This window comes from Anser cygnoides, chromosome 3, assembly GCF_040182565.1.
Source record: "Anser cygnoides isolate HZ-2024a breed goose chromosome 3, Taihu_goose_T2T_genome, whole genome shotgun sequence".
NCBI lineage: Eukaryota > Metazoa > Chordata > Aves > Anseriformes > Anatidae > Anser > Anser cygnoides.
The window spans coordinates 67,195,053-67,219,430 of NC_089875.1; the positions used below are offsets into that span (position 1 = coordinate 67,195,053).

At 41.2% G+C, this 24,378-nt stretch overlaps 1 protein-coding gene across 1 annotated transcript in view; it reads right to left on the reverse strand.

Annotated features, from left to right (window-relative positions):
- The window catches only part of CLVS2 (clavesin 2), a 56,661-nt gene extending 33,968 nt beyond the window's left edge, over positions 1-22,693 (reverse strand). Inside the window, exons 1-2 of the mRNA XM_013175403.3 lie at positions 22,297-22,693; positions 12,663-12,837 (exon numbers count right to left, since the gene is read on the reverse strand). Coding sequence (XP_013030857.1) covers positions 12,663-12,837; positions 22,297-22,685 — 564 coding nt within the window. The 5' untranslated portion in view covers positions 22,686-22,693. The remainder of the gene's footprint in view (positions 1-12,662; positions 12,838-22,296) is intronic.
- Between the last annotated feature and the right edge of the window lie 1,685 nt (positions 22,694-24,378).

A 24,378-nucleotide genomic window follows, 5' to 3' on the forward strand; every position in this document is an offset into this window, starting at 1 on the left:
ACATAAAAGGCTTGTGAGCTACACTTCATGGTTTTAAAGAAAATCAATCCAAACGTCAAGATCTGATAAAAAAAAAAATAATAATAATAATAATAATAATAATAATATAAATTGTGCTTTTATATTTTCTGTGGTTGTTTTTTTTTTCAATTAATGTATTTTCAGAATGAAGCAGAGCAGTTGTAGCTTTGTTCCTTAATGTCTCTTTAAAATCTTTTACATTTCCAAACTTTAAAATTATGGCTTTTCTACTTCTAATGTGGGAAAACAAATATGAAATTGTTATTGCAACTCTTTTCCCAAAAAACAAGCACATCACAGACTGAATAAATAAATAAATAAATAAATAAATAAATAAATAAATAAAAAGACAGAGAAGCATTGGCTGAATATCTAGTCCTGTCTAGGGGCACCTACTATTTGAGGACAAGGAAACAGAGAACAAAGATTTGCTTTGGTAGAGCAAAACTTGGGCAGAAACAAACTGCTGAGATCTGTGCAAATAATAACTACAGTGATGTTATTCTTAGAGCCATAATGCTGTAATAACATGAGCACATTAAGGTGCATGGGGAAGAAGAGTTTTCTCTTATTAGACAAGACGGAGTGGAATGACACAATTACATATTGACCCAAACTGCTATTTTTGGAGATTGTTGGAAAATGAAAGATTTAGGTGGCACATTTATGTCCTTCAATGGTGATGCAGATATTTCCACTCTTAATTCAGTTCTCAGCTCAGTGCAACAGACTTGTCACTCACAGCTTACTCTCCATTTGCCCTCCCAACTCTGTGCACATTGCTTGTGTGGTGTCTAGATGTTCTACAGCCCACTCACTGCTCTTCTGCATTCAGAGGTCCTAAATGTTTCTGAGTTTCAACTGCTCTGAGTTTCAACTCATACTCTACCCCGGTCTTAATGAAACTCAGACCCTGTCCTGTCCTCCCACACAAGTCTACTGGTACATCTGATTTGTACACAATTTGGAGTTATCCTAAACTGATTTGGTTACTCAGCTGGCTCAGCTCCTTCCTGGTCTGTCTTTTGGCGAGCTTTTTTCCCAAACAACTTTCCTTTGCACAGGCCCCAAAGTACTCTGCCCTCACTCCCTTCCTCTTCTCTCCCCATCTCTCAACCAGGACATCAACCTCCACAAATATGAATTTAATCCTCTCTGTGCTGGTAGCTCACATGAAGAACTTCTTTTCTCTAGCCTCCTCCTGTACAATAACTTAAAATCAAACCTGTTGCTCTGGCCAAACCTAAAAAATACCCAGCTTTTATCTAAAGCCCAATGTACCAAGAAGAGCCACTAAAATTGCCACTTTTACCTCCATGCTCCAACACTGAGCATAATGGTGCTGAGCTATTCATCATACTCAGGCCCTAGTGTCATACTTGATTTTGACCGCTCTCAAGTACCACACATCTCAGCTCTGTTTACATCCTGCAAATTATGCCTTCATGGTGCTGCTTAGAAAAAATATGTGGTTGATAGTGTGCTCATAATGCAGCAAATTTTTCTTTCCAAAAACACAAAGTCATGCCTTTTATATTTTTTTCAGAGAAGACATCAATGCTGCAAATGCATGATTTTTTCATCTCAGTCCTCATGTCTGCTTTCCTAGTCGGTGATTTAATGAAAGATTAAAGACTAGCTTATGAAAGTTCACCACGGCAACTGCTGATGTCATTGGGAACTGTATTCCCAATTGGGGCTTAAAGAAAGATGAAGATCGTATTGATAATTGACAATATTTACAACATTATTCATCTAGCTAATTAAGGCACAACCCTATGCCTCCACCTATGCTCAAGACTGAATGAACAGAAAATGTAGCATTATTAACATGCTCAGATATTGCCATTATATAAATTTAGTCCACAGAAATTAACTGTTCATGGAAGATACAGATTATTTACTCCTTTCGTATTCAGCAGCAGAAAAACAGAATTATTTATGCAGCTATTTCAAATGTCGTGTCTTTGATTATCTTACTGGGAAAAAAAAATAAGAATTCTTCCTCAGAAAATGAACCTAAGCATTGTATCCCATATGCTGTAAAATGAAGCAAGATTTTTATCTATTTAATTGTAAGCACATTTAATCATCAAAGGAAAGGAGACACATGTTACTAGCTTGAACAGCTTTGCATGTAAGTTTAAGTAGTGATTCTCCTCCTTGATGTTTGTCACCTTTTTTTTTTTAGAATAGATAAGTCACCAAAGCGTATGTGTGTTCCCCTTTTGGATCCTTCAGAAGCACGTTACAGGAGGTTGTTCCTTGCTCCACCTTGCTACAGCAACCCAAACACAGTGTATTGAAATGCAGCCAGCCCCGTGTCATGCAGATACACACAGTTAAGGAGAATACCAGACAAAAAAAAATATAAAAATCTTGGGGATGGAGCATGGGGTGTTGTTTAGGATTTCCAGTAGATATCATGAGGAAACAAAAATGAAATTAGAGGAGGAAGCAGAGATCTGTACATACAGAAAATATGTTACATGGCCTTTAAGAAACACTAGCAATAAGTATAAATAGTTAAGCTTTGTATATCTACCACGATCACAAGTGTTTGAATGACAGGAATGAAAATGGAAATAGAAGGATCATCTTCTTCCTGGATGTAAGTGAAAACCCTGAGACTTGGGACTGTACTGGGACCCTGGACACAGAGCCAAGAGGCTGTGCAGTCCTGCTACAAAGTGTTACTGCTGTCTTCAGAAAGGGACATCAGAGCTCATTACAAAAAAGCTGTAAAGGCTGTCAAAGGGGGGTTCTTGTAAGAAGACATTTACAGTCACCATATGAAAGTAAAACAATTCATCAAGATTTAATGGGAGAGAATATCAATAGGATGAAGAAGAAAATATATAGTAAGGGTAACCTTGCAAGTAAGATGCTATTCGGTTTGATTTCTTTTTTGCAACTTGAAAAACACACATGGTCCTAGCTGTCCCCATGGATCATCAAATGGATTCATACTTAATTGGCTTTCCATGCAGGTCTCTTTAAGAGCTTGAGTGCTACTTTCATTTGATACAACATTGATTTTCTCTGAAGTTTCCTCCTATCATGGCTACCCTGATCAATTAGTGTTCTATAAATAGAGTGGTCAGATTCCTTTCATTGGTCTCATTAAATTGCACCCCTGCTGAATTTCCGTGGAGAACAGAATTGGATCATACTGATAGCAGTAGTATAAAGATGCCCTCAGGTTTTCTAGTGAAAATCAATTGCTGAATATTCCTAACAAAAAGCTTTGAAACACAAGACCCAACTTGCAGCAAACCTTACTTGCTTAAAAGGTGTATATCTTAAAACCACCAGGGATAAAGGATGGGAAAATAAATGGTTAAAGGGATCAGCCAGCTCCTCGCTGATTCTTAAGAACCAACTTACATGAGCAAGCTAATAACAAATACATTTGAAAACACAATCTTTAACCACAGATTTTGTGGCATTAGTGTCAATCATAAGGGGACAGAATACTCATTTTATAGCCAGAACTCAAGCCTAAACTATGAGGCACAACATAAAATGTAACCCAAGAAACAGGAAGCACTTTGACAAGAGCCAGAACTGTTCTGAGTGAGATGCTGATATAAGACTTTACCAGTATTGGACTTTTTTTTTTTTTTTAATTGAATCTACACCCAAATATCCACCAATGGGATAATAAGTGCAGCCACCTCAGACTTCAGTCCATATCTATGTTTGGATATTCATTAAATTTAGACAAACATATGTGCTCAATCTTTTTATTACAGAAGACACTGGAAAAGATTACAAGCTCTTTGTCATTCCACGTAATAATAACTCAGAAGACTGTTTTAAAAACGTGCTCTGATCTTTGCCAAATATACAGAAAATGGATGGAAAAATCTGTTTTGCCGTGTGTTTATTTCTTTTCTATTTGCTTTGTTGATGTTTTGTTATGTTTTTATTGTTGTTTTTAATGTATTATCTATTAGATATTCCAATCGTAGTTGGAGCGTTCTAGAAAGTTGGATGTTTAGAAAAAGTTCAAACTTAATTTTTCCTTTAAAAAAATATATATTTTTAATGTGTTATAAATCTAAACTTTCAGATCCTGAACTACTTTAAAGCACTGGATTAGCACCTATTTAAACTTAGTTATGCCAATCAAAACATATGAGAATTGAATTGTCCTAATTTTTTTTCATTATGAAACATGAGATGAGAGAAAACCATCACCAGCCAAACAATATAATTTCATGTTTTTGTGGCAGTACCCCTAGAGAAATCTCCCATGTGTGCTTTTTCAACACTAGGGAAATATCATAACACTGCTTTTCCTGCATGACAATCGCTTATAGCCAAAGTAAAATTTTTGCTTAGAAGTAAAGTCAGTTTGGATTCAATAAAATAATTGTCATAGGAGCTGAACACTTGTGAAGGACTATAAACAAACAACAAAAATCACAATAAATTACACTGTATTGCTTTGAAGAGAGAGCACCGAAGGTTCAGCTGATATGCCAGGGATTAAGTGCAACGGCAGTATATACAGAAGACAATAACAGAAACCCAACTGTGCACAGTCTAATAAGATCACAGAGGATTTAGGAACATTAGAGAGAATAAAGGTTACCCAAAAATGATCCAGCATATCCTTATAAGGCAAACCTGAAAGAGGTGTATATAAAATGGATTGATAACACTGGCAATCTGGACACTATAAAGAAGTAAATTTAAGTTCCCCAAATAAGAAGAATCTCATTGATTTTCATATCAAGAAAGAAAACACAAATCTCACATTCCCACTGGCAAATGAGACACGAAGAACCTCCACAGATCCTGATTCTAGATCATCACTGTTGCAGATATTTCCTCAAATAATTCCTTTCTTTGTGTTATTGTGAGACAAAAACAGATACTCACACACCAGCTCAACAGCACCAGGTGAAATAATGAAGGGCTTATAGAGGGTGACATTTTGAAATAGAAAATTTAGGATTAATGCTGAGAGGAAATCTGAAGAGAAAGAAGTCATGGAAAGGTTTCCAAAGAATGTGCCAGACCTACTTTTAAGACTTTAAATTAAACTGTGTGAAGTACTAGAAAATATAATACATGAGAGCTAATCTTGCCTTAGCAGGAAGGTGAACTATGATCTTAAAACCTGTCTTCGGTTTCTGTCTTTACGATTTAGAACAAATTAGCTTTATTTCTGAGTGACCTTATGAGGAAGGAAATTATTTATATCCCTCATGAACTTATGATGTAGAAGCAAAGAGAAATATTTAGGTGTTGACTGAGGATGATCACTTCCAAAAATAACTATATATTTTGAAATTGAGGAATGGTTGTAACTGTATAGTTGTTGAACTGTGGACTACCAGAGACAACAGAAAGTCAATCATGGTGCCAAACTTTAATTCCCTACACCAAGTTCGTGCTACAAGCCCTCCTTTTTTCATGCTGGTGCTGCTCGCCTCAGCATAATACTAATTTTTCAGCTTAATCAGGGCAATGCATTTATTATCATTATTTAATACTGATAGATTCTGTTTCCCAAGGGGAAAAAAGTGGTTAGCACTTAACAACAAAAAAAAAAAGTTAATGAAAGAGATAATATGCATGTACAGAAAGAAACTCTTCTATTTTCTTTTTCTCACGCTGCAATAACTCTAATTGGATGCTCTTTTCTGTTAAGAGAACTGATGGGCAAATGGCAACTATTTCACTAGACTGTAAACTAATAATGGCTGGCTTGTTAAAGCAGAATTAAAAGACGGATATGAGTAAATCTTTTCCCAGATCATACCATGTCATTCCACTACATCCCCCAGAAGTTCCTGTCATCTTCTGCTTGGCCCCATGAGCACTGAGTCATATATACCAAGCACACCAGCTCCAGTTTGAGCAACTGCAGCGACAGTTTCCTTAACCACTTGCTGGCTAAAGGACTCACTTCAAATGTCAAATGATCAGGACGCACTCTCTAGTGCTGCTTTCTGGAATGACATGAAGAGCAATGGGAACACTGGCTGTAAGGAGATCTGAAGACCACAAAATGCTCAGATCTCCTTGGGAATCTAAGATGACCTTACCATGCCATGCAATCACCCACAACAATAAAGATATTGGGGCATGCCATTAGGACACTGAGACAAAAGCCCACATCATTGAAGACTGGTACAAAACTAGGCAATGTGTAAAGGACTGGGATGAGGATCTGAGGAAGTGATAGGACTAGGACAAAGGCTGCTCAGAGGGCAGAAGGAATGGGCACAAGAGTCTGTGCCAGCTAGATCAAAGGGCCTGAATAAAGCCAAGATCCCCACAACACATCATGCCTTGCGTACAACAAATATCTGCAAAACACTGGCAAAGTGCCCACTCTCTTTCTCATGTTGTTTCACAGGGATGATGACAACCCTCTACAGTCAGTTACTCTGCTAACTCCAGTGGCAGTGCTTCTGTGATGGATATTTCACTCCATTATGGATCCTTGCAGCTTTCAGCAAGATGCCACACAGCAGAGTTTCTGGGGGTGAAAGAGGAGCTCAGTTTATTGCTTCCTACTACTTGTTTCAAAGAGGCAGCAGCCCACACAGAGCCACGTTCAAAGAGCATTTAATGAGGAGCTCTAAATATAGGCCATGCTAGAATTCAGGCTCCTGGTTTGAGGGTTGGAGATCAAATCTTCACAAGTCTTGAATCCTCCTGATGGCAAGTCAATGGCAGCTGGACTGGGAATATATAAAATATGTCTAAAAATCAGGCCACAGTCTCATGGCCTGTCACAGTGGGCACAACAAATTAACAGATGCTTTTAACAGTAATATTTCAGTGGAATAGTTCTTAGCTGAAATAAATAAACAAACAAACAAATAAATAAATAAATAGGTAAATAAATAAATGAGAGATAATTGCATCCCCTCATCTTAAAAAACATGTTTGTGAAAATAAATAAATCACCATTTAGAAGGCATTCGATGTCTTTTTATTGATGATCATAATAAAAGAATCAGGCAAGGAAATGAATTATTCTGGCTTCAAAGAACAGGTTTTTAACAGCCTGGACCATGCTGAATAATGGCTATGTCTATACAGACATGCCTGTAAGCAATTGAACTCAAGCTCTGGCCATCAAGTCCTTTCTTACCTGGCAGGTTTAGCCCATCCAGAGGTGAGAAGCCAGAACTAACAGTCAGCTCCAGCCCACCCTTTTTCCACAGCAAATTGCCAGCAAGCCTTTTTGATGGCCTTTTAAAAGTAAAAGAGATCAAATATATATAAGCTCTTTTAAAATAATGAACTCTTAGTATAAATATCCCATTCTGCTGCTGCTGCTGCTGCAGAACATGAATTGAACTGATACGAATTGTGCTGTTTACAAGCACATTCCTTCAATCTCTGAGCTGGTCCTGGGTTCAGGGAACTCTGACATTTACAAAGAGTTTAACTCTTTGTTAAGACACTGAATGAAAGCAGATAAATGACTTGTTCACCCTCGTGGAAGCAGTAGATACTCTCATTTAAATCTTAAGCCTACTATCTTGAGCCTACTACTTTTTAATATCCTCCCCAGAGCAGGACCCTAGTCTCAAAAACTGACTGAAAACTGAAGCAGTAAAGTCAAGTTTTCTCAGTTATTTTGCTGTTTTTAAGTTGGGATGAAAAGATATTTAAAAGTTGTGTGTGTGTGTGTATGTCTGCGTATGTGTTTTACAGAGCACTTGACCATGTAATTATGTGAAAATGTCAAAATACTGTTTTCAAAGGCATCCTTTGTTCTAGAAGTTCCTGACCTACAAATTCTTGACACTGCAACCTGCTGGTTGTAGAGATGTAGTCCAAAACTAGGTGGCTGTTCCATCGTACCCTGCTGCAGCAAATCTGGTTGCGGTTATTATGCCTACAATTCACAAGAACAACTGTTTTAAAGATGTTTTGGACAGCAATAGTAGCTGCAAGCATGCTGTCTTTGTGTTCTTTCTGTTTTGCTTGCACATTCAGAGTAATGAGTATGTTTTAGCTTATGAATCCTTCCTTTGTAACAAAAAACAAGTCACAATCAGTTGAAAGACCTGCCTTGTCCCCCAAACACTATCAGTCTCTGTCCCTGTAAACATCCTCAACTCAAAAGCGAGATTCTTCTGTCTTCTGCAACAATGTTGTTGATATATGTTCAGTTTCCAATACAAATGTGTATCATCTCCTTTTCCCCGTTGTTTCACTTAAATGAAAAGCATTAATATTCAGCCACCAATAACTATGCAATTTTGCAAAGCATTTGGAGGTACAGCCTGCCTGAGTGACAACATGAAAAATGAGTCTGTCATGTATGCAACTACCATTATGAGCTAAATAGAAATCAAGCATTTAAGAAGGATTTAGTGTTCCAGGTCTTAGAATCCTGAATATCAGTTAATCAATCATCACTTAACGTGTCTCATGCATGCCCACAACTTTCTATTTTGCAAAACTCATTTATAGTTACCCCCCAAGCTGCCTATTGGAGCTAATAATAAAATGGAACTTTCAACATAATTTTCCTATTGAATTTTTAGTCTTTGCCACCTTTTTTTTAATTACTTCTGAAAACAGTGGTGTCCTAATACTTGAGAAAAAGCCCAGGTAACTATAAAAGGACTATCACAAAGAGAAGAATCATACCTAGAACCTCTTCCCTCCTGCCCGTGTTCCCAGCTACGTATTAAGGCAAAAGAGATCATCAGAGAGACAGGAACAGTAAAATGAAAGAAAGATTATAAGGGCGGGGAGAAGTACATATGACTTAATTATGTCCCACCAAAGGTCCATCTAACCCTACATCCTCTCCTTAAAAGAGGCCAAAAATGAGTGTCTGAAGCATATACAAGACAGACAGCTTATATGATATTTCCAGTTGGTATTCACCTCATCTCCATCTGTATGCAGCCCAAGGAATTCCAATCCTTTATAAGGTTTTTACGTAGTTAGTAATACTCTGTTAATTTCTCTTTCACTAACTTATCCATCTTACCTGAACACAATATTTTAGCACCCAGAATTTCCACAGCAAGGAGTACCACAAATTATTGGCTACTGTATAAAGAATCACCATGTCATATAAATCACCATGTCCCTGTCCATGGCAGGGGGGTTGAAATTAGATATAATATTTCCTGCTTTCAGGAGCTGAGCTGTTGAGTAACATGAGCTCATTCACAAGCCCAAATTCAGCACTGAGAAAGCAATAAATGGGGAAAAGTGGGCAACAAAAGACTGTGGTTCACAGACACCAGCCTATTAAATATTCTGGGAAGAGCCAATACAAGGTACCACAGTCAGAGTTTAGATTTAGGTCTTACTCCTCAAATAATGTTTGATGCTCTCATCTGCTCAGGTTTCACAGCCCTCAGCTGTTAGGTACTCCCAGGTAACTAATCCAGACAGATCCTTCTCAGAAAATAGAATACCACATGTTGCATTTGCTTATGTGCTTATTCTTCACTACAGAAAGTATAGGAGATCTACGTTTTAATTCTCCTTCTCATTGACTAGGAGCAACATAAATCCTGTAACCACCAGCATCCAAAAGGAAGAGTATCACTTTCTTCCATTAGGACAAGGCCAATGTATCAGCTGAAACTGCAGCATCTAGAATCCCAGCTGAGTGCCCCAACCTCCACAGGAGTCAATCACTGTTTCTTGGCCAGTAAACCTCTTTGACCTAAAAATCAGAAGTGGTCTAAACTGCAACGGTTGAATGGTACAGCAAAATTGGGATGGATATGCTGGAAATTCACATCAGTTAATCACTGAATCACAGATGATCACTGACCTTTAAGATTAAAAATGCCATGGCCAAAAGGCCCTTTACCTGAAAACAACTGCAGGTACCTAGGAGGTTTTTCTAATGTATTAAAGTCCTTTAGGAGTATGCTTCTTTTCATACTCCCACTTAACACTTATATGCAGATGAAGTGTAAAGCAGAACCCGTCTTCATTAGAAAACTGTATATATTTACTTATTATACTTTCAAAAGCAATTTTGTAAAAAATAAGCAGTTGTGAAGAGCCCAGAAACACCACAGCTTGTAATCAGTTCACTTTGCTACATGCCATATTCAATATTCTGCTCACCATGGAAGCTAAGCAAATATAATGCAAATTTAGTAGATTTCATGGAAGAGGCAAAGGGATTTGGTCAACATCAAATTTAGTGGTCACTAATCCCACTTCCCCTGTCCCTTCCCACCCAAGTAAAACAAATGTTTAAATTCCCCAAATGGTAAAGTTCAGCATCTTGAGCCCTGTTAAACCTTATAAGCCAAAGTAAATTCTATTTCTCTGATTAAACAGAAAGTGTTTACAAAGATCATAAATAAACTGTGTTCATGAGTTTTTCTTGTTCTTTTCCCTGAGTAAGCACTTTTAACTTTAGTATCATTCAGAAAGATGTTTCTGCTACATATTTTTGTCCAAAATGAAAGAAAAGATAATCTCTGTTGAGGGTAAGAAAATGGAATATTTCAAGAATTAAATATTGTAAAATGCATATAAATGCATCCCTTGCCCAGGGTGTCTCTGCACTATCTTTTCACCATGCTCTCCTCTTATTTCCTTCCTGATCATAATTATTTTTGAAGGGAGGTTCTCCATCCAAGATGCTCAGCACAGTTGTCTTCAGCCCTTTTCATTAATTCTAATATAACACTACATAGAAAAATGTTTATTCAAGTAATATATAAATAAATAAATACAAGTCCCTAGGTAGTATAACAACTAGGAAAACATAACTAGCAAATCAGTTAATTTTGCTAGTGTAGGAATGTTAGCCCCCCGATCCCTCAGTGCTTCTCCACAGAAAATGAAAGAGTGTATTAAAATGAGCCCATCTAATTGATTTCTGCAAAATCATAGAATCATAGAATATCCCGAGTTGGAAGGGACCCATAAGGATCATCGAGTCCAATTCCTGGCTCCACACAGGTCTACCCAAAAATTCAGGCCATAAGACTGAGAGCACAGTCCAAATACTTATTAAACTCTGTCAGGCTCAGTGCCTTGACTATGTCCCTGGGGAGCCTGTTCCAGTGCTTGACCACCCTCTCAGTGAGGAACCTTTTCCTGATATCCAACCTTAACCTCCCCCACTGCAAAAATAATTGTGATAAAAGGCCTTGTCAAAGTTGCTGCTTACAGATAACACGTCACACATCAGGTCAGACTGCTCCAGTGTTGGGTAAGTTTTACCTCATATTTGCCACTTCAGAGCTTTCTCATTCCCTCTTCTGCAGCATTTTGTGCCCAGTTTTACATCCCTGGAGTCAACAGGACTGGAAACAGTGGGCAAAAAATGATGCCCTGGGTGATAGTCACTGTCAGACTGGAGATATTGGGGATTACAGACTTCACCTCAGCTCAGCAATAAACTATATGGTGGCTGGAGAATAGAGTTCCAAAGTCCAACTGAAGTTTGGTAGGTCATACATCATACTTTCAGATTCACTGCAGCTCTCGTCAAAAAAAAACCTCTGATTAATGTCCAAGAAGAGACATCACCATTTAAAAACAAAGACTACTAAAGTATTTATTCATGATCTAAATGAGAAAACAATGGTTAACTTTTAAAAGCAGCACAAAGAAAACAACGATAAAAAACTATAAAAGAAAACAGCACTATTAAAGTACAGATCTCTCTGCTGTCTTATGATGTAGATCTCAAGCCCATGGAATCACACCGTTGTATAAGGAAGCACAACAAAATGAAAGTTCAGATCTTCATCTCATGACTGTCACTACCCTTCTGTGTGCAACAGCAGGCTGAATGCTGTTTAAGCCATTTCAAGATGTAGATCAAAACTCCATACTCCTGCTATACATGTTTCTTCAAAAATAGAAATATCAAAGTAAAGAAAGTTCAAAGTTAAGGTTGCTATTTTGCTTTATAAGTAATAAAAATGTATAAATGATAAAAATATCACAGAAAAGAAATATATGTCCTTGTAAAACCAGAGCACACTGCCATGTGTGGCAGTGAATTACAGGTATTTTTAACACACCATCTCAAGCTTGTACAGTAAACAACTACCTCACACATTCCAGTTTTTCATTTTAATAAGCATTAAAGATCATGGGAGACAGGCAAGAGTTATGTGGTATCCTTTCCACATATGTGCCTGTGCTGTGTAAAGTACATTTACAATGAGTAGAAAGAAATTTAAATCACTACATGCTCAAACCTGGTAGCTGCTGTCCAAATTAGTCCTGACCAAAAAAGTCAAGCACATGCTGAACTTTCAGTGAGTAAATAGTCCCAGCTACCTGTCTCTTCACAGTGTGCCACACTTTTCAGGACAAGTGATATAGTGTGAGCCTGTTTCCAGTGGAATCTATGAAACAAATGACCTGGGGAGGCAGCAGAACCACACACTCCATTAGTCCTGTCCAAAACGACAAGATAAACTGATTACTTGCAACTTGCTCCAGAAGCTATGGTCTGAATTTACAGGAAGTCAGCCACGTTGGGATAAAGACAGAGAAGTTACCTCTTAGTTATTGCAAAGAAGGAGCTTATACGCTAAGAGTTACTGCAGTTACCATATTGAATTCACAACTTAGCTTCATCCAAAAAGAAAAGGCGGGGGGACAGGGGGGAGGGGGTATTAGGAAGAGAAAGAAAAGAAGAACATTACCTGAAGGCCTTCTATGGCTAATCTAAGCATGCTTGGTGTGAGCTTGGAGGCCTGCTTGAAGGTGAAGTTGCTCCAGTCTATAATCAAAACAAATCCATTCACTTGCAGCTCGGGGTCTTCTATCATGGCTTCTAAAGAAAGAAGTATGGCACGCAAAATATCCACCAGCGTGTACCTGTGAATGTGAAAGGGAGAATTAGTTAAGCCATGTATGCCAGGGTAGGGTAACAGCACAGACAGGGAGAAGTTCTGAGCATTCCTCCTTTGCACTGCTTATCCAAAGGTTAACAGAAAGGGATGCACACGTAACCTCAGAAGCTAGAGGTATGTAAAGCCGGGAAGGTCTTAAAAGCTCAGTTAATTGACTTCATTCTCTGGAGCAGGATTATATACATCTAAACCATCAGCCATCCAAAAGAAAAATACAAGAATATAAAACACCAAAAGCAAACTTGAACTTTCTGTAGAAGTCTCCTGCCTAACATATCCATGCATTATATTAAATGTCTGTATAAATTTAAAACAGGTAAACAACAGAAAGTTTGTTTTCCCCAGGTAAACATAGGGGAAGCTTCCGCATAGGGGAAGCTTTGTTTTCCATGATTCTTCTCTTCATTTAAGAAAATTTTACTTTGATTTTGAATTTGGTTTGATTGACTAGGATAAGATCTTTCATATTCTCCTCTATATTTTCCACTTTTCTGAGATATAACTTTTTTCTAATATTTTACTCTTCTGAGATCTAAAGTTTGCAGGTAGTTTGATATACTCCCTCTTTTTTGTTCAGATTTTTTTCAGCAAGGAGAGTGAACTGCACAAGCAAAATTCTTCTCTGTAATTTCCCTATGGAAATCCTCAAAACTCTGAAATTCTCTATCTCCCTTTGGCAGGAAAAAAAAAAAAAAAAAAAAAGGGCCATTACTGAAAATGGAAATTTTTCCTTGGGGGATCAAAGGTTTGATTGTTTCTGCAGCAGGTACAGTAAAGCAAGCTTGGTGCACCCTGCCTGCCCTGGGCAAAACTCCCCAGGGAGGCATGAGCAAAGCTTCAGGCATGGCAGAGGTGATGCTCCCCCTCTCTCCAAGCAGCACAGCTCCCCAGCCCAACCACTGTACGTGACATCCAGTCACGGGGGGAAAATGACAGAGTTGCTCTTGAGGTCCTTCAGTGACCAAATAAATACCCTCAGCACTGCTACAAAAAAAAAAAAAAAAAAAAAAAAATCTATCATTGCCTCTTTCCTGACCAAGCTGTATGTGAAATGGGGTGTGTTAGGAGCATTTTGAAGCAAGAACACTGCAAAATATTTCACTGGCACCAAAATGGGCTTATTGAACCTTGATTATCTGCAGACCAGTCTACCTATCTGCAACAACACAGGCATGCAAAGGCAGTGGAGGCACCTAATCAAGGTGTGTACTAAAATTCCCTGTATGATCTACGTTTTGTACAACTGCCAGCACCAGTGTTAAAGCGTGCTTACCCTGAGGGAGTGAGGTGTACAGCATTGTGTTCAGGGCCAGGGGCTGGGACAGAGAGTGGCCAACTACCTTCAAACCCACCAGTTAGCTTCACAAGGTGGTACAGGTCTCATAAATAGTATTTTTTAATAAAATTACTTGGAAGTACACCCTGTAAGAGACCTTCCCAGGGGAAAGGTGCCACAGAGAAGGAAATTACATCAATTGAGTCATTGGGAGAGGTATTTACAAATGTCCTCAGTATGAGGAAGATCTACTGGAACTCATATTTACAGGAAAGTCATTAGAAATACTCAAATCATAAAATTAGCTCAACCCCACTTGCCATTTATACCACTCCATTCAAAATACTCATTCTCCAGGAGAGGAGCTCCACAAAGCAGATGGCTGTTGCAAACACCCAACCTCCAGTCCAAGAAGATTCCCAAGTTCCCGATATAGATCTCTAACATCCTCCCTAGGGACTTTAAGAACACATGCGTTGGATTAATAGCTCTCTGGTAGCATAAGGCTGCTAGAAATCCCATGCATTAGACATAAGGGTGCTTTGATCAGTCCTCTAAGACAGTCCCTAATATATTTTATGTATACCTAAGTGATACATGTATAGATGTATATATGCAAACACATATATACGTAATAATATTCTTAATTTGTTCAAGACAGTGGAAAAACTGGCAGGTATCAATGAGGCCAGGACTTCAGACACCACAGAGAGTAACCAATAGTCACGGGGCTGGGTCTCCACAAATCTGTGCCGTATTCTGCATAACTCCTATTTCATGTTTGCTTAGTGTAAGAAATACAGCCCACAGTGCAATGACAATATTGTATATTTACCCACAGGAAAAGACAAAAGGTTGTCTTCTCAGTGAAAACAAGTCCTGAAGAACAAAGATCTAGCTAAAAGCAAGCAAGAACATTTTATACCAAAGGAAGGTACTTGAAGTACTTTTTTAAGTCTAAAAACCTATATTAAGAGAATGCAGGGACATGTCACTAAGAAAGAAGCTTCTCCCCTCAAATACCCTTAGTAGCAATTAGCTAGAAATAGGAGCTATCTTTTATTCTGTAATGCACCTCTTCTCTTGGTTTTGACACTTTGTTAAGTACAGAACAGAAAACCAGAGAAGAAAGACAAATCCATTAGTGGATTTTTGTAGCTGCTTTTCCTCTGGACACATGCTGAGGCAAGCCAGAAATGTAAACTTGGTGAAATAGATGAAACTTAGGTGCTACAAATGGCAATCTGAATACTGCAAGTATCACTGGAACAGTACAAGCAAATGAAATATGATTAAAGAAACTATATTAAAGCTTTCCGATAACACATAGTTATTTATGTACAGACTCGTCTTAAATCCACTCCACTTGCATGTCGTGCAACTTTTCACCTCCCTGCTACTGCTGTTCACATCAGTACCAGGATGCACAGTCTGTACTGAAACATGTGCTCAGTTTTTGGCTGGACTTTAGGGAAATGAAAATCCTATGTATACAAAAGGTGGGAAAAATTAATTGGTGCAGATATACAAAAAACACACATCAAGCAAACCTATGGGTACACCATTACCCACAGGTAACCACAAGATAACCCAAATTCCACTGAACTTCTTTACACAGTCCCACACCAACTATCTGCTATGGGCTGTCTCCAGACAAGCACTGGAAATTTAACCAGTAGGTGGGTGTGGGTGACTGCAGTATTATGCTGGACAAATTATCATTCTGAGCATGGAGAGCTATTTTTCACAATAGCCATGCTATGTTATTCCTACATTAGTTATTCTAAATGCGCAAGTGTCTCCCCTTAATTAACTCTATCCCAGACAAAGCCACAACAGGAATATTTGCCAAAATAATTCTTTTATCAGCTTTCACAGATGTGTGATGAAATGTATCTCACACCTTCATAGCTAAAAGTTAAACTCCATCTGCTGAAAGCTGATCTTCCAGTCCTTCCTGAAGTGTGAGTCCCTGGAAAGCTGAAACACCAGTTCCAGAGACCTGCATTACTCTGCATTTCATAAATTCTATTTCTGCAGAAATAGAGCACCCAGAGCACTATGTAAAAGTTGATGCACAAATTACAGTTTTAAGGTGGCACACAAATTACTGGTTTAAGGTGTGCTTATACTTTAACGTTTTGCAGACTAGTATCCACTTTTGCAAAAACTGATTTAAGAAGGTAGCATATTTTTTTCTTAGAAAAAGCTTTTCTTTACATAAGAGAGCCAACCTTGTCCTTGGGACTGCACTGCTGAAGACTGAAATTATTTTCTCTATAGATACAGAAAAATGACTAATGAAAAGGATGTGCTGCTAGTGACTATGAAATAAATTTGGTCCAAAATGGCTTTGACTGCTTTTCTATATTTTACGGTGAAAAGAAAAGAAAAAAGAAAAAAAAATGAACATATTAACCTATAATACTAAGAGAATGTGGTGTTCAATGTGAAGGAAAGACACTACCATTTTATTCTTACTGATCAGTGTTAAGTTACAGTGTTTATTTAGGAGCCTCTCATTTTGCTCTGGCCCATTACAAAGTGACTGCAGCAGCACTGTGGAGTAAGCAGGGTGCGCTGGGCAGACCTGCTGCGGTGTGTGTTCTGTGGCCATTTGGGCTGTGCACAAACAAGTCCTGGTTTATTATGCCTAACTGCAGTCACATTCACTTGTTTGAAGAGACACTTACAGGAGTCACTGTATCCAGCAAGGTACCGCTAATTCATAGGATAATCTAGAACTCATGGTTAATTTAAATATATTTCATGCCCTCTATTTATAGAACCGCTCTTAATTCAATGGAAAGTTTAGACAACTATTTTAGCCCAGCTGTTAATGTGAATAACACAAGCTAGAAATATGTCAACACATACATAATGCACTCATAATGCTCCTTTTCTGTGTGAGTCCCAGCCTGAGTTCGAATGAGGTGGGGACTGGTGTACAGATACACTCTACTTCTCTTGATATTTTTCATTCCAGTTGGCTTTGAGGCAATGAGTCTGCAAAGGCCTGACAAGTTAATACTTATGCTGACAGAGATTCTTACAAATGCAAGAGGGCTACCATTTCTACCACAACGGCAACAGAGCCTACTAGAATAATGCCTCACTGAGGCTTTGATTTATCAAAAACAGAACATCTCAAACTACAGAACATCTTACTCTCTTGTAATTTAGCAGTGGCAACAATTTACAGAAAACTTCTTTATTTTTTTTAATGGGACACAAACAACATCAAAGTTTTCAAAGGACTTATAGGAAAAATTGCCTGGCAAACACTGCTATCAGTTCTTGGTAGTACTTCACTATGATCTGTCATCTTTAATTCTTGGTTATGTGGCCTATGCATCCTCTCCACTCCCAGAGGCCACCGTGATTTCCACTAGGCTAAGAGAAGGGGAAGACAGAACACAGGAGGCAGAATGTCAAATCCAGCTGTGTCAGCTGTTTTCAATATTTAATGTTCTTGGCGATAGGTGACATCCACCATAACTTCTGTTTAGGCAGCTTTTGGTCCCAGCCAATTTACATTTAAACTGAATAACAGATTATCTAATTTGGCAAGGTTGCCCTCTTGTTTCTGTTGCCACATGCCCACCCTACCCCTAGTATCATGAAATTTTAAGTAAATCAAAAAATTAAACCTGAGTGGAATGATTCTGCTTCTCAGGATGTAAACTGTTAACTAAAAGAGAGAAAAGGTAGGTATTCTTCATTTGAATTTAAGTCACATATCTCTTGAAGGTCCCAAACATGTAAGAAATGCACAAACCTGTATTCTAATATCATCACTGTCAGGGCAGGTAAAGCATTTCTGTCAAAGGAGCCCTTGTGCCACTGAGATTTAAAGGAGAAAGCTAGCCAAGTCTCTGAGCCATCATCCCATTTCTAACCTACTGTTCTGGCTTAATATTTTTTAGAATTTTATTGAAAGAGCCCTCAAGATATATACAGGAGTACCTAGAAATGATGCCTCAGATCTCATTGATTTATCAGTCCGGATATAGATTTGAGTGCTGAGAAGATGGGGGATCAAAAGTGGCAGCAGGCCCTTATTCAGAATAGAAAAGCACCACCAGTGTTACGCAAATGTACAGGGGGAAAAAAAGAAAAAAGAAAACATGTCAACGATTTTACAAGATTTCATCAATCTTTTTGATTCATACTTAATACCATTCATTACTCCTTATGTTAGCCCAGTGTCTGAGAGCCACAACCATGGAGAAAGAATCAGCTGACCTAAGTTTTACACACGCGCTGATCATAAAGATCCCTAGCCAAAACACAATCCAAATACACGTGTGAATAGGTGGATATGGATACATGGGGAAAAGCTAGGAATCATAAGACGTTCAGCAGGAGAAGCTGCAGAAAGAAATTAGTTTGCACTAGTTAATAAATATTAATTGAAATACATTACTTCCATACAGAAATTGATTCTATTAACCAGGTTTTTTTTATTGTTAATATGCTACTACTGTTGGTATTGCTATTTATTTTGTCACACTGCCTCCATCAGAGCTTGAAAAATACCCTGCCAATTCAGCTGGTTAATAACGAGCTGAGGAACAGAGCAGCCACGTAATAGATACAGAATTTAAATTTTCATATAACTGAAGGAAAATTTTCTAGCATTTCTGCAAATAAAAGCACATATTTGAAAGCAAAACAGTGGACTCTGCCTGTGCTTTAAATTATCTGAGGCAACAGCAGCTCTAATGATAATAAGGGCAGTGGATTTCTGTATTCACTGAGGATGTTGTGAGCTACTGGGTCACTATGACACAGACAAGAACGATGGATTAGTCTTCTGCAGTTTTCTATTGCACTTTCTAGGAAAGCTCTGAGATAATTAATGCAGGGAAAGATTTCAAATAAACAGTATCAAAATGGACCAATTTCCATGGGGGAACTTGTGTACAGATGCCGAGAAGCATACAGAAAAGCATGCAAGACAACAGATCCTTTGCTGCAAAAGCTTAAGTTAATTGTACCATTAACAGAAAAAAAAAAAAAAAAAAGAAAAAAAAAAACTTCACCAGCTGGACACATTAAAAAAGAGGAGTCTTCAATTGCAAGTACACACCTACAAGCCAAATGTAGTTATGAATCAACAGTCTGGAAGCTCATACAGAAGGCTGATTCCTCCCAGAGTGCTGTCCTGGCAGGAGTGTTATCCATCTTGACTTCCCTAACAGCAAGAGGCAGGATGGAGAGTTCAGCGAGGTCCTGCTGAAAAGCTGCTGGGCTACTCCATGCCTTATCCTTCACCTTGCTTCCTTTTTTTTTTTTTTTTTTTTTTTGGTTTGTTTGTTTGTTTGCTTTAAATACATGTCTGATTTGGTTGTTCAGATGGTAGGACATCTGGTACAGTTTTCAGGCCCTTCTTTAATTTAGTGATTTAACATTGAGTACACAGGCTTGTTTTACCACAGGAATTCTTGCCTCCCACGCTTTTCTTTCTAATTGGAACTATGTAAATCATAGGCTGCTGGTGCTATATAAATCATCTATAGTATGTCTGCAATTCATTTAAATAACAAATTGGAACTTTTTATTTCTAATGGTTACATGCTGGCCATAATAACTTGTACACACATGATAAATTTGGAGGCTTGCTGTGCTCTATTTACTTAGTTTATGAAGCATGCGATGAGGTCCTAACAAAACAAACTTTGAAAAGTAATCCTCCCAGTGATGCTGTCAGAGGAGGGCTGTTTACATGCTGCAGTACCTCAAGTCAGCTAAGGCATAAGCTTGAGACATACTGTGCAGCAACTCCACTATGCACCCTACACAATACCCCCCCAGGTCCAGTAGTGAACATCACATAATGGAAGACACTCAATTAATTAGAAAAGAAAGTGGCCTAGCTCTATTCCCAGATCTGCCACTGACTTGTGTGCCTTGAAGCAAGCCACTCCCCATGGCTGGGCTTCAGTGCTCTCCCCTTTGTCTGCAGGGTCTGTGTGAAAGCAAATCCCTCACCCTGGCGGAGAGGCGTGCCTTGGGCGCGCTGCTGGAGAGCAGTGGGGACCCTGTTGCAAACACGGCCCTTAGGTACTCGGGTGGACCTCAGTCACTTTGCTATTATAAGATAGAGCAAAAGGACTGTAGAAAGAAATGACAGTTTCTTATGAAATAAGACTTCCTGAAAAAATTCCTGAAAAAATCACATTTCCTGTTGTGTCAGCTGGTCAGTTTAAATATCAGCACATCCAAAATTAAGAAGAAAATAAAGCTATTCTTTTCACATGGCAATTATTTTCTGAAATACAACTTTCTGTCTGAAGTCAAGTTCTTGGTGTTCTTTTGACTAGGAAGTATTGGTCTGAAAATATCATATAAACTTTTGGGAATTGCTTTTGTTATCGAGAAATAAGGGAATACAGTAGGCCATGCCACCTGTAACAAGGGAACACCTTCACGGTAGATGCATGATTTAATAAACAGCCTAAACATTCACTTCTTTTCTAATTCTTCCTTTGGGGATTTTAAGAATTTTTGGAGTCTGTTTATTTGTTTGTTTTAAATAAAAATTTGACCTGGTCTTTATGGGGAAAATAATACAGTGAAGCCACTCAGTCCTTAGCTGTACCACCTCTGTTTGTCATTGTTTCTTCAGCTCCATCTGCCAGAAAACCAAAGCAGGGAAAGGACACTCGCCCCAGCTCTGCCTATCTGCATGCACACTTTTTAGTTGTCAGTGTGGTTGTGAGCACAGCTTTGATTTGTGCCAGACAGCATCCTTCTGGTCCCTGGGAACAATTCAAGGACTGGCAAGGGCCAGGGAACTTTCCCAGTTGGCAGTGTGGATGTGGCCACCCTGTCTGGAGAGGAGGAAAGGCATGGTGGCCCCCCAGGCAGAGACCCATCCCTAGCTGGAGCACCCACTGGTGCCAAGAAGAGAGTGATCACTCCCCGCAATGGCCATCGAAACAGCCTGCAAGAGGACAGCTACCACAAACACTTTGAGGACAGGCTCAAGCATGACAATCCCCCAAACTGTGGCCTTTCTATCCACATTGCTAGATGTTTGTGTTCTCCCCAACTCAAATTAGGTGAGCTTGGGATACCTGCACAGTGCATTATATCAGCTCTGCCAGTGCCCTGCTCGTGTTGACTGCACAAGACAGTGTGGATGAAGGCAACTAGCAAAATTTTAAGTTCTCTCACTAAGTGCTGCAGATCTTAAACCTGCTCCCAGCTGAGAACCTAGAGAAGCCTAGAGATGCAGTTCTCAAAGGTGCAGGTTTTAGAGAGTCCGCTCTTTATGGACTCATTCATTTACATGTACTGAAGTCGAGCTATTTGGTGACTGCAATTTTAGACTGCTGGAGAAAATGGGCATGGCACCTGATAGTCACATATTATCAAGCCAATTGCTAAAAGAAAGGGCCTTGGTGATAGACAGCTTTTGGGTCAGCCTGCTAAGTCATCTTCATCCTAGAGCAGTCCACAAAAGGATCAGACGTTGTGGGAACTGCATTAGCATCTTTCAAACTGCCACCAAAGCCTTGTGTGCTTGGATAACATTGTGCAGGGGATTAGAGCAGTGTGAGTGGGGAAAAGAAGTGGTTGCTGTAACTCCCATCCTGGCATTTCCAGGTGGCTCAGGAAGAGCTTTCTTTAGCTGAGGGAAAGGATTCAGGTCGTCACCTTCCTGCACAAGCAAACTTTTCAGCTCGAGAACCATGATGGATACTCCTGATTTGCAAACAGCATCTACCCCCACTTTTTCCTACTGTAGCTGGGCAGCTCTGTTTTTGCTGAAGCAGAAAGACCAGCACAGGGAATGCAGACAGCCTTTGTCAGAAGGCTAAGCACATCATCTACCGTGCCAGCTCACTTGGGCTAAGGGCAGGCAGGCAGGTATAAACCTCAAATCACCCTGCTGAGAAGAGCATCTGAGCACTTCCCACATCCCTCCCGAAATGCAGCATAAGAAGGATGAAGAGGCCCTAAGCCACAAGATACATTTCTTCTTTCTTATCTCCCTGTTCCTTCCAGGCTGGTACCCAGCCCCCGTGGGCAGAGCCGGGTGTGTCCCCACTGCCCACCTCCCTCTGCTCTGGCGCAGCCTTTCCCATGCATCCCCCGGGGGAAGAAGGGGTTAAGGCAGGCGGGTGGCTCCGCGTTTACCTGCTCTGGTCCCAGTTGGCAGCAAAAAGGACGAGGATCTTCCTGCCGTAGTGGTCCAGGTTAGCCAGCCCGCCGGGGAAGCCGTCCTTCAGCGCCTGCTTGATGCCCGGGTCTGTGGCCTTGAAGCTCTTGAACATGTCCAGGTTCTGCTGGCGATATTCAAAGTACTGGGCCAGGAGGCGAAACGCCTCGAAGTGCTGAAACTTCCTGGCCCGCAGGAACCGCAGGATGAAGGCATCGTCGGTGCGGAGGAAGCCGATGTCCGGCCGGGTGATAACCATGTCCCGCACCTCCTGGATGTCCTGGTGCAAGGTGTCGGGGTTCTCGTTCAGCTCCAGCCGGGCTTTCTCCAGGGTCTCGGGGGAGAGACCTGCCTGCAAATGAGTCATGGCGCTGCCCTCCTCCTCCTCCTCCTCCTCCTCCCCGCCTCTGCTGCCTGCGCTCCGCAGCCTCCCGGCCTCCGGCCCCGAGGCGAGCCTCCGGCCCCGGCGCAGCCTCCGCTCCCCGCTCCGCCGGGCCTCGCTCCGGCCGACCAGACGCCGCGGCGGCTGCCGGCAGCCGGGTCCCGGGGGACTGGCTCCCCCCGCCGGCACCGCGACGCCCCCGGGCTGCTGGCGGAGCCGCGTTATCTCGCCGGCATAGCGCCCTCCCCGCGGCGGGGTCCGGCGGCCCGCAGCATCCCCGGGGCCAGTCCGCAGAGGCGCCGACACCCGCCGGGGACGGGGCTGCGGGCTGCCGCCTGCCGCCCTCCCCTGCCGGGGAAGGGGAAGGGGATGGGGACGGGGACGGTGCCGCTAGGCAGGGCGAGGAGCGCCCCGGGGTGCTCCCCCGGCCCGGGGCTGGCAGGGGGGCTGCCCTCCCCGCAGCGGCACCATTTACGGGAGACCGGCAGCGCTTCCGAAGGACTGGAAAAAAAAAATTAAAAAAAAAAAAAAAAAAAGGAGGGGAAAAAAAAATAAAATAAAATAAAAGGAGGAGGAGGAGGCAAGCCGATCCGCAGGTACTTCGCCGGTACCGGTGCCGAGGAGCCTCCCGCTCGCCGGCAAGACAAGCGGAGCCTCGGCCTTGAGGATGCTCGTCCCCCTCCTGCTCCCTCCTCCGCTCCACGCCCCGGCTCCCAGATGGCACCAGCCGGCGCGGGGCGGCACGGCCCCGCCTTGCACACACACACACGCGCACACACACGGACGGACGGGCAGACGGACAGACAGACCCCAGGAGCCGCCCCCGCGTGGGCTCAGCCCCTGGCCGCGGAGGGGGCCGGGGGGGGGAGGAGGGCCGGGGGCTGCGCGGAGCTTGCGCGGGGGCTGCGCGCAACAAGATGGTGGCGGCGCGGCGCGCAGGGGCGCGGGGCCCCGGGGAGACCGAGGGTCCCAGTGAAGCTTGGAGCCCCTGAAAGATGCCCTTCGTCGAGAGGAGCCTCGCCTCCCAGCCCTCTCTTCGCGAGGATGCGAGCCTGGGTTTAAAATAGAGCAGCCCCTCTATTTTTTGCCTCGTATCGGAGGCTGCGTGACTTAAATTTGCGTGGTGTTGCAACGGGCAAAAATATCCTGATTTTTGAGCATCAGTGAGGAAAGATGCCTTTTTCGTGCAGGAAAGTTTGCACCTGCGGTCTGATTTCGGGAAAAGTTCCTGCTGAAGAGCATCTGACCTTTGTCCGAGGGACTGGACCTTCCCGATGCAAATGTGCCTGAAAATCTAGTTTACACCAAAGACAGAGGAACCACAGAGAAGCCTACAACCTGTACCTCCTCCTCCTTCCTGTAGGAAATGCAGCTCTTTGATACTGCATTGGGCTTCTTTCCCGAGATGACATAGCTAAAGCACACAGGCTGAATTATTGAAAAGGCATCGAGGTCACTGGTCCTTACAGAGAGTGTATGTGGGAATTACACCAGTGGGAAGCACAGATGGTGTTCTAAGACAAGTAAAGATACTCATAAAAGCATTTAAAAGATACCCTGTATTTTCTGCAGACCTTCATCAGATGACAAAGATGACCTCGGCAGCAGGTGGGAGTCCTCAGCCGTGAGCATGTGCTGGGTGTGTGGCCATGCAGTGAGCAGTAGTCATCAGGTGGCA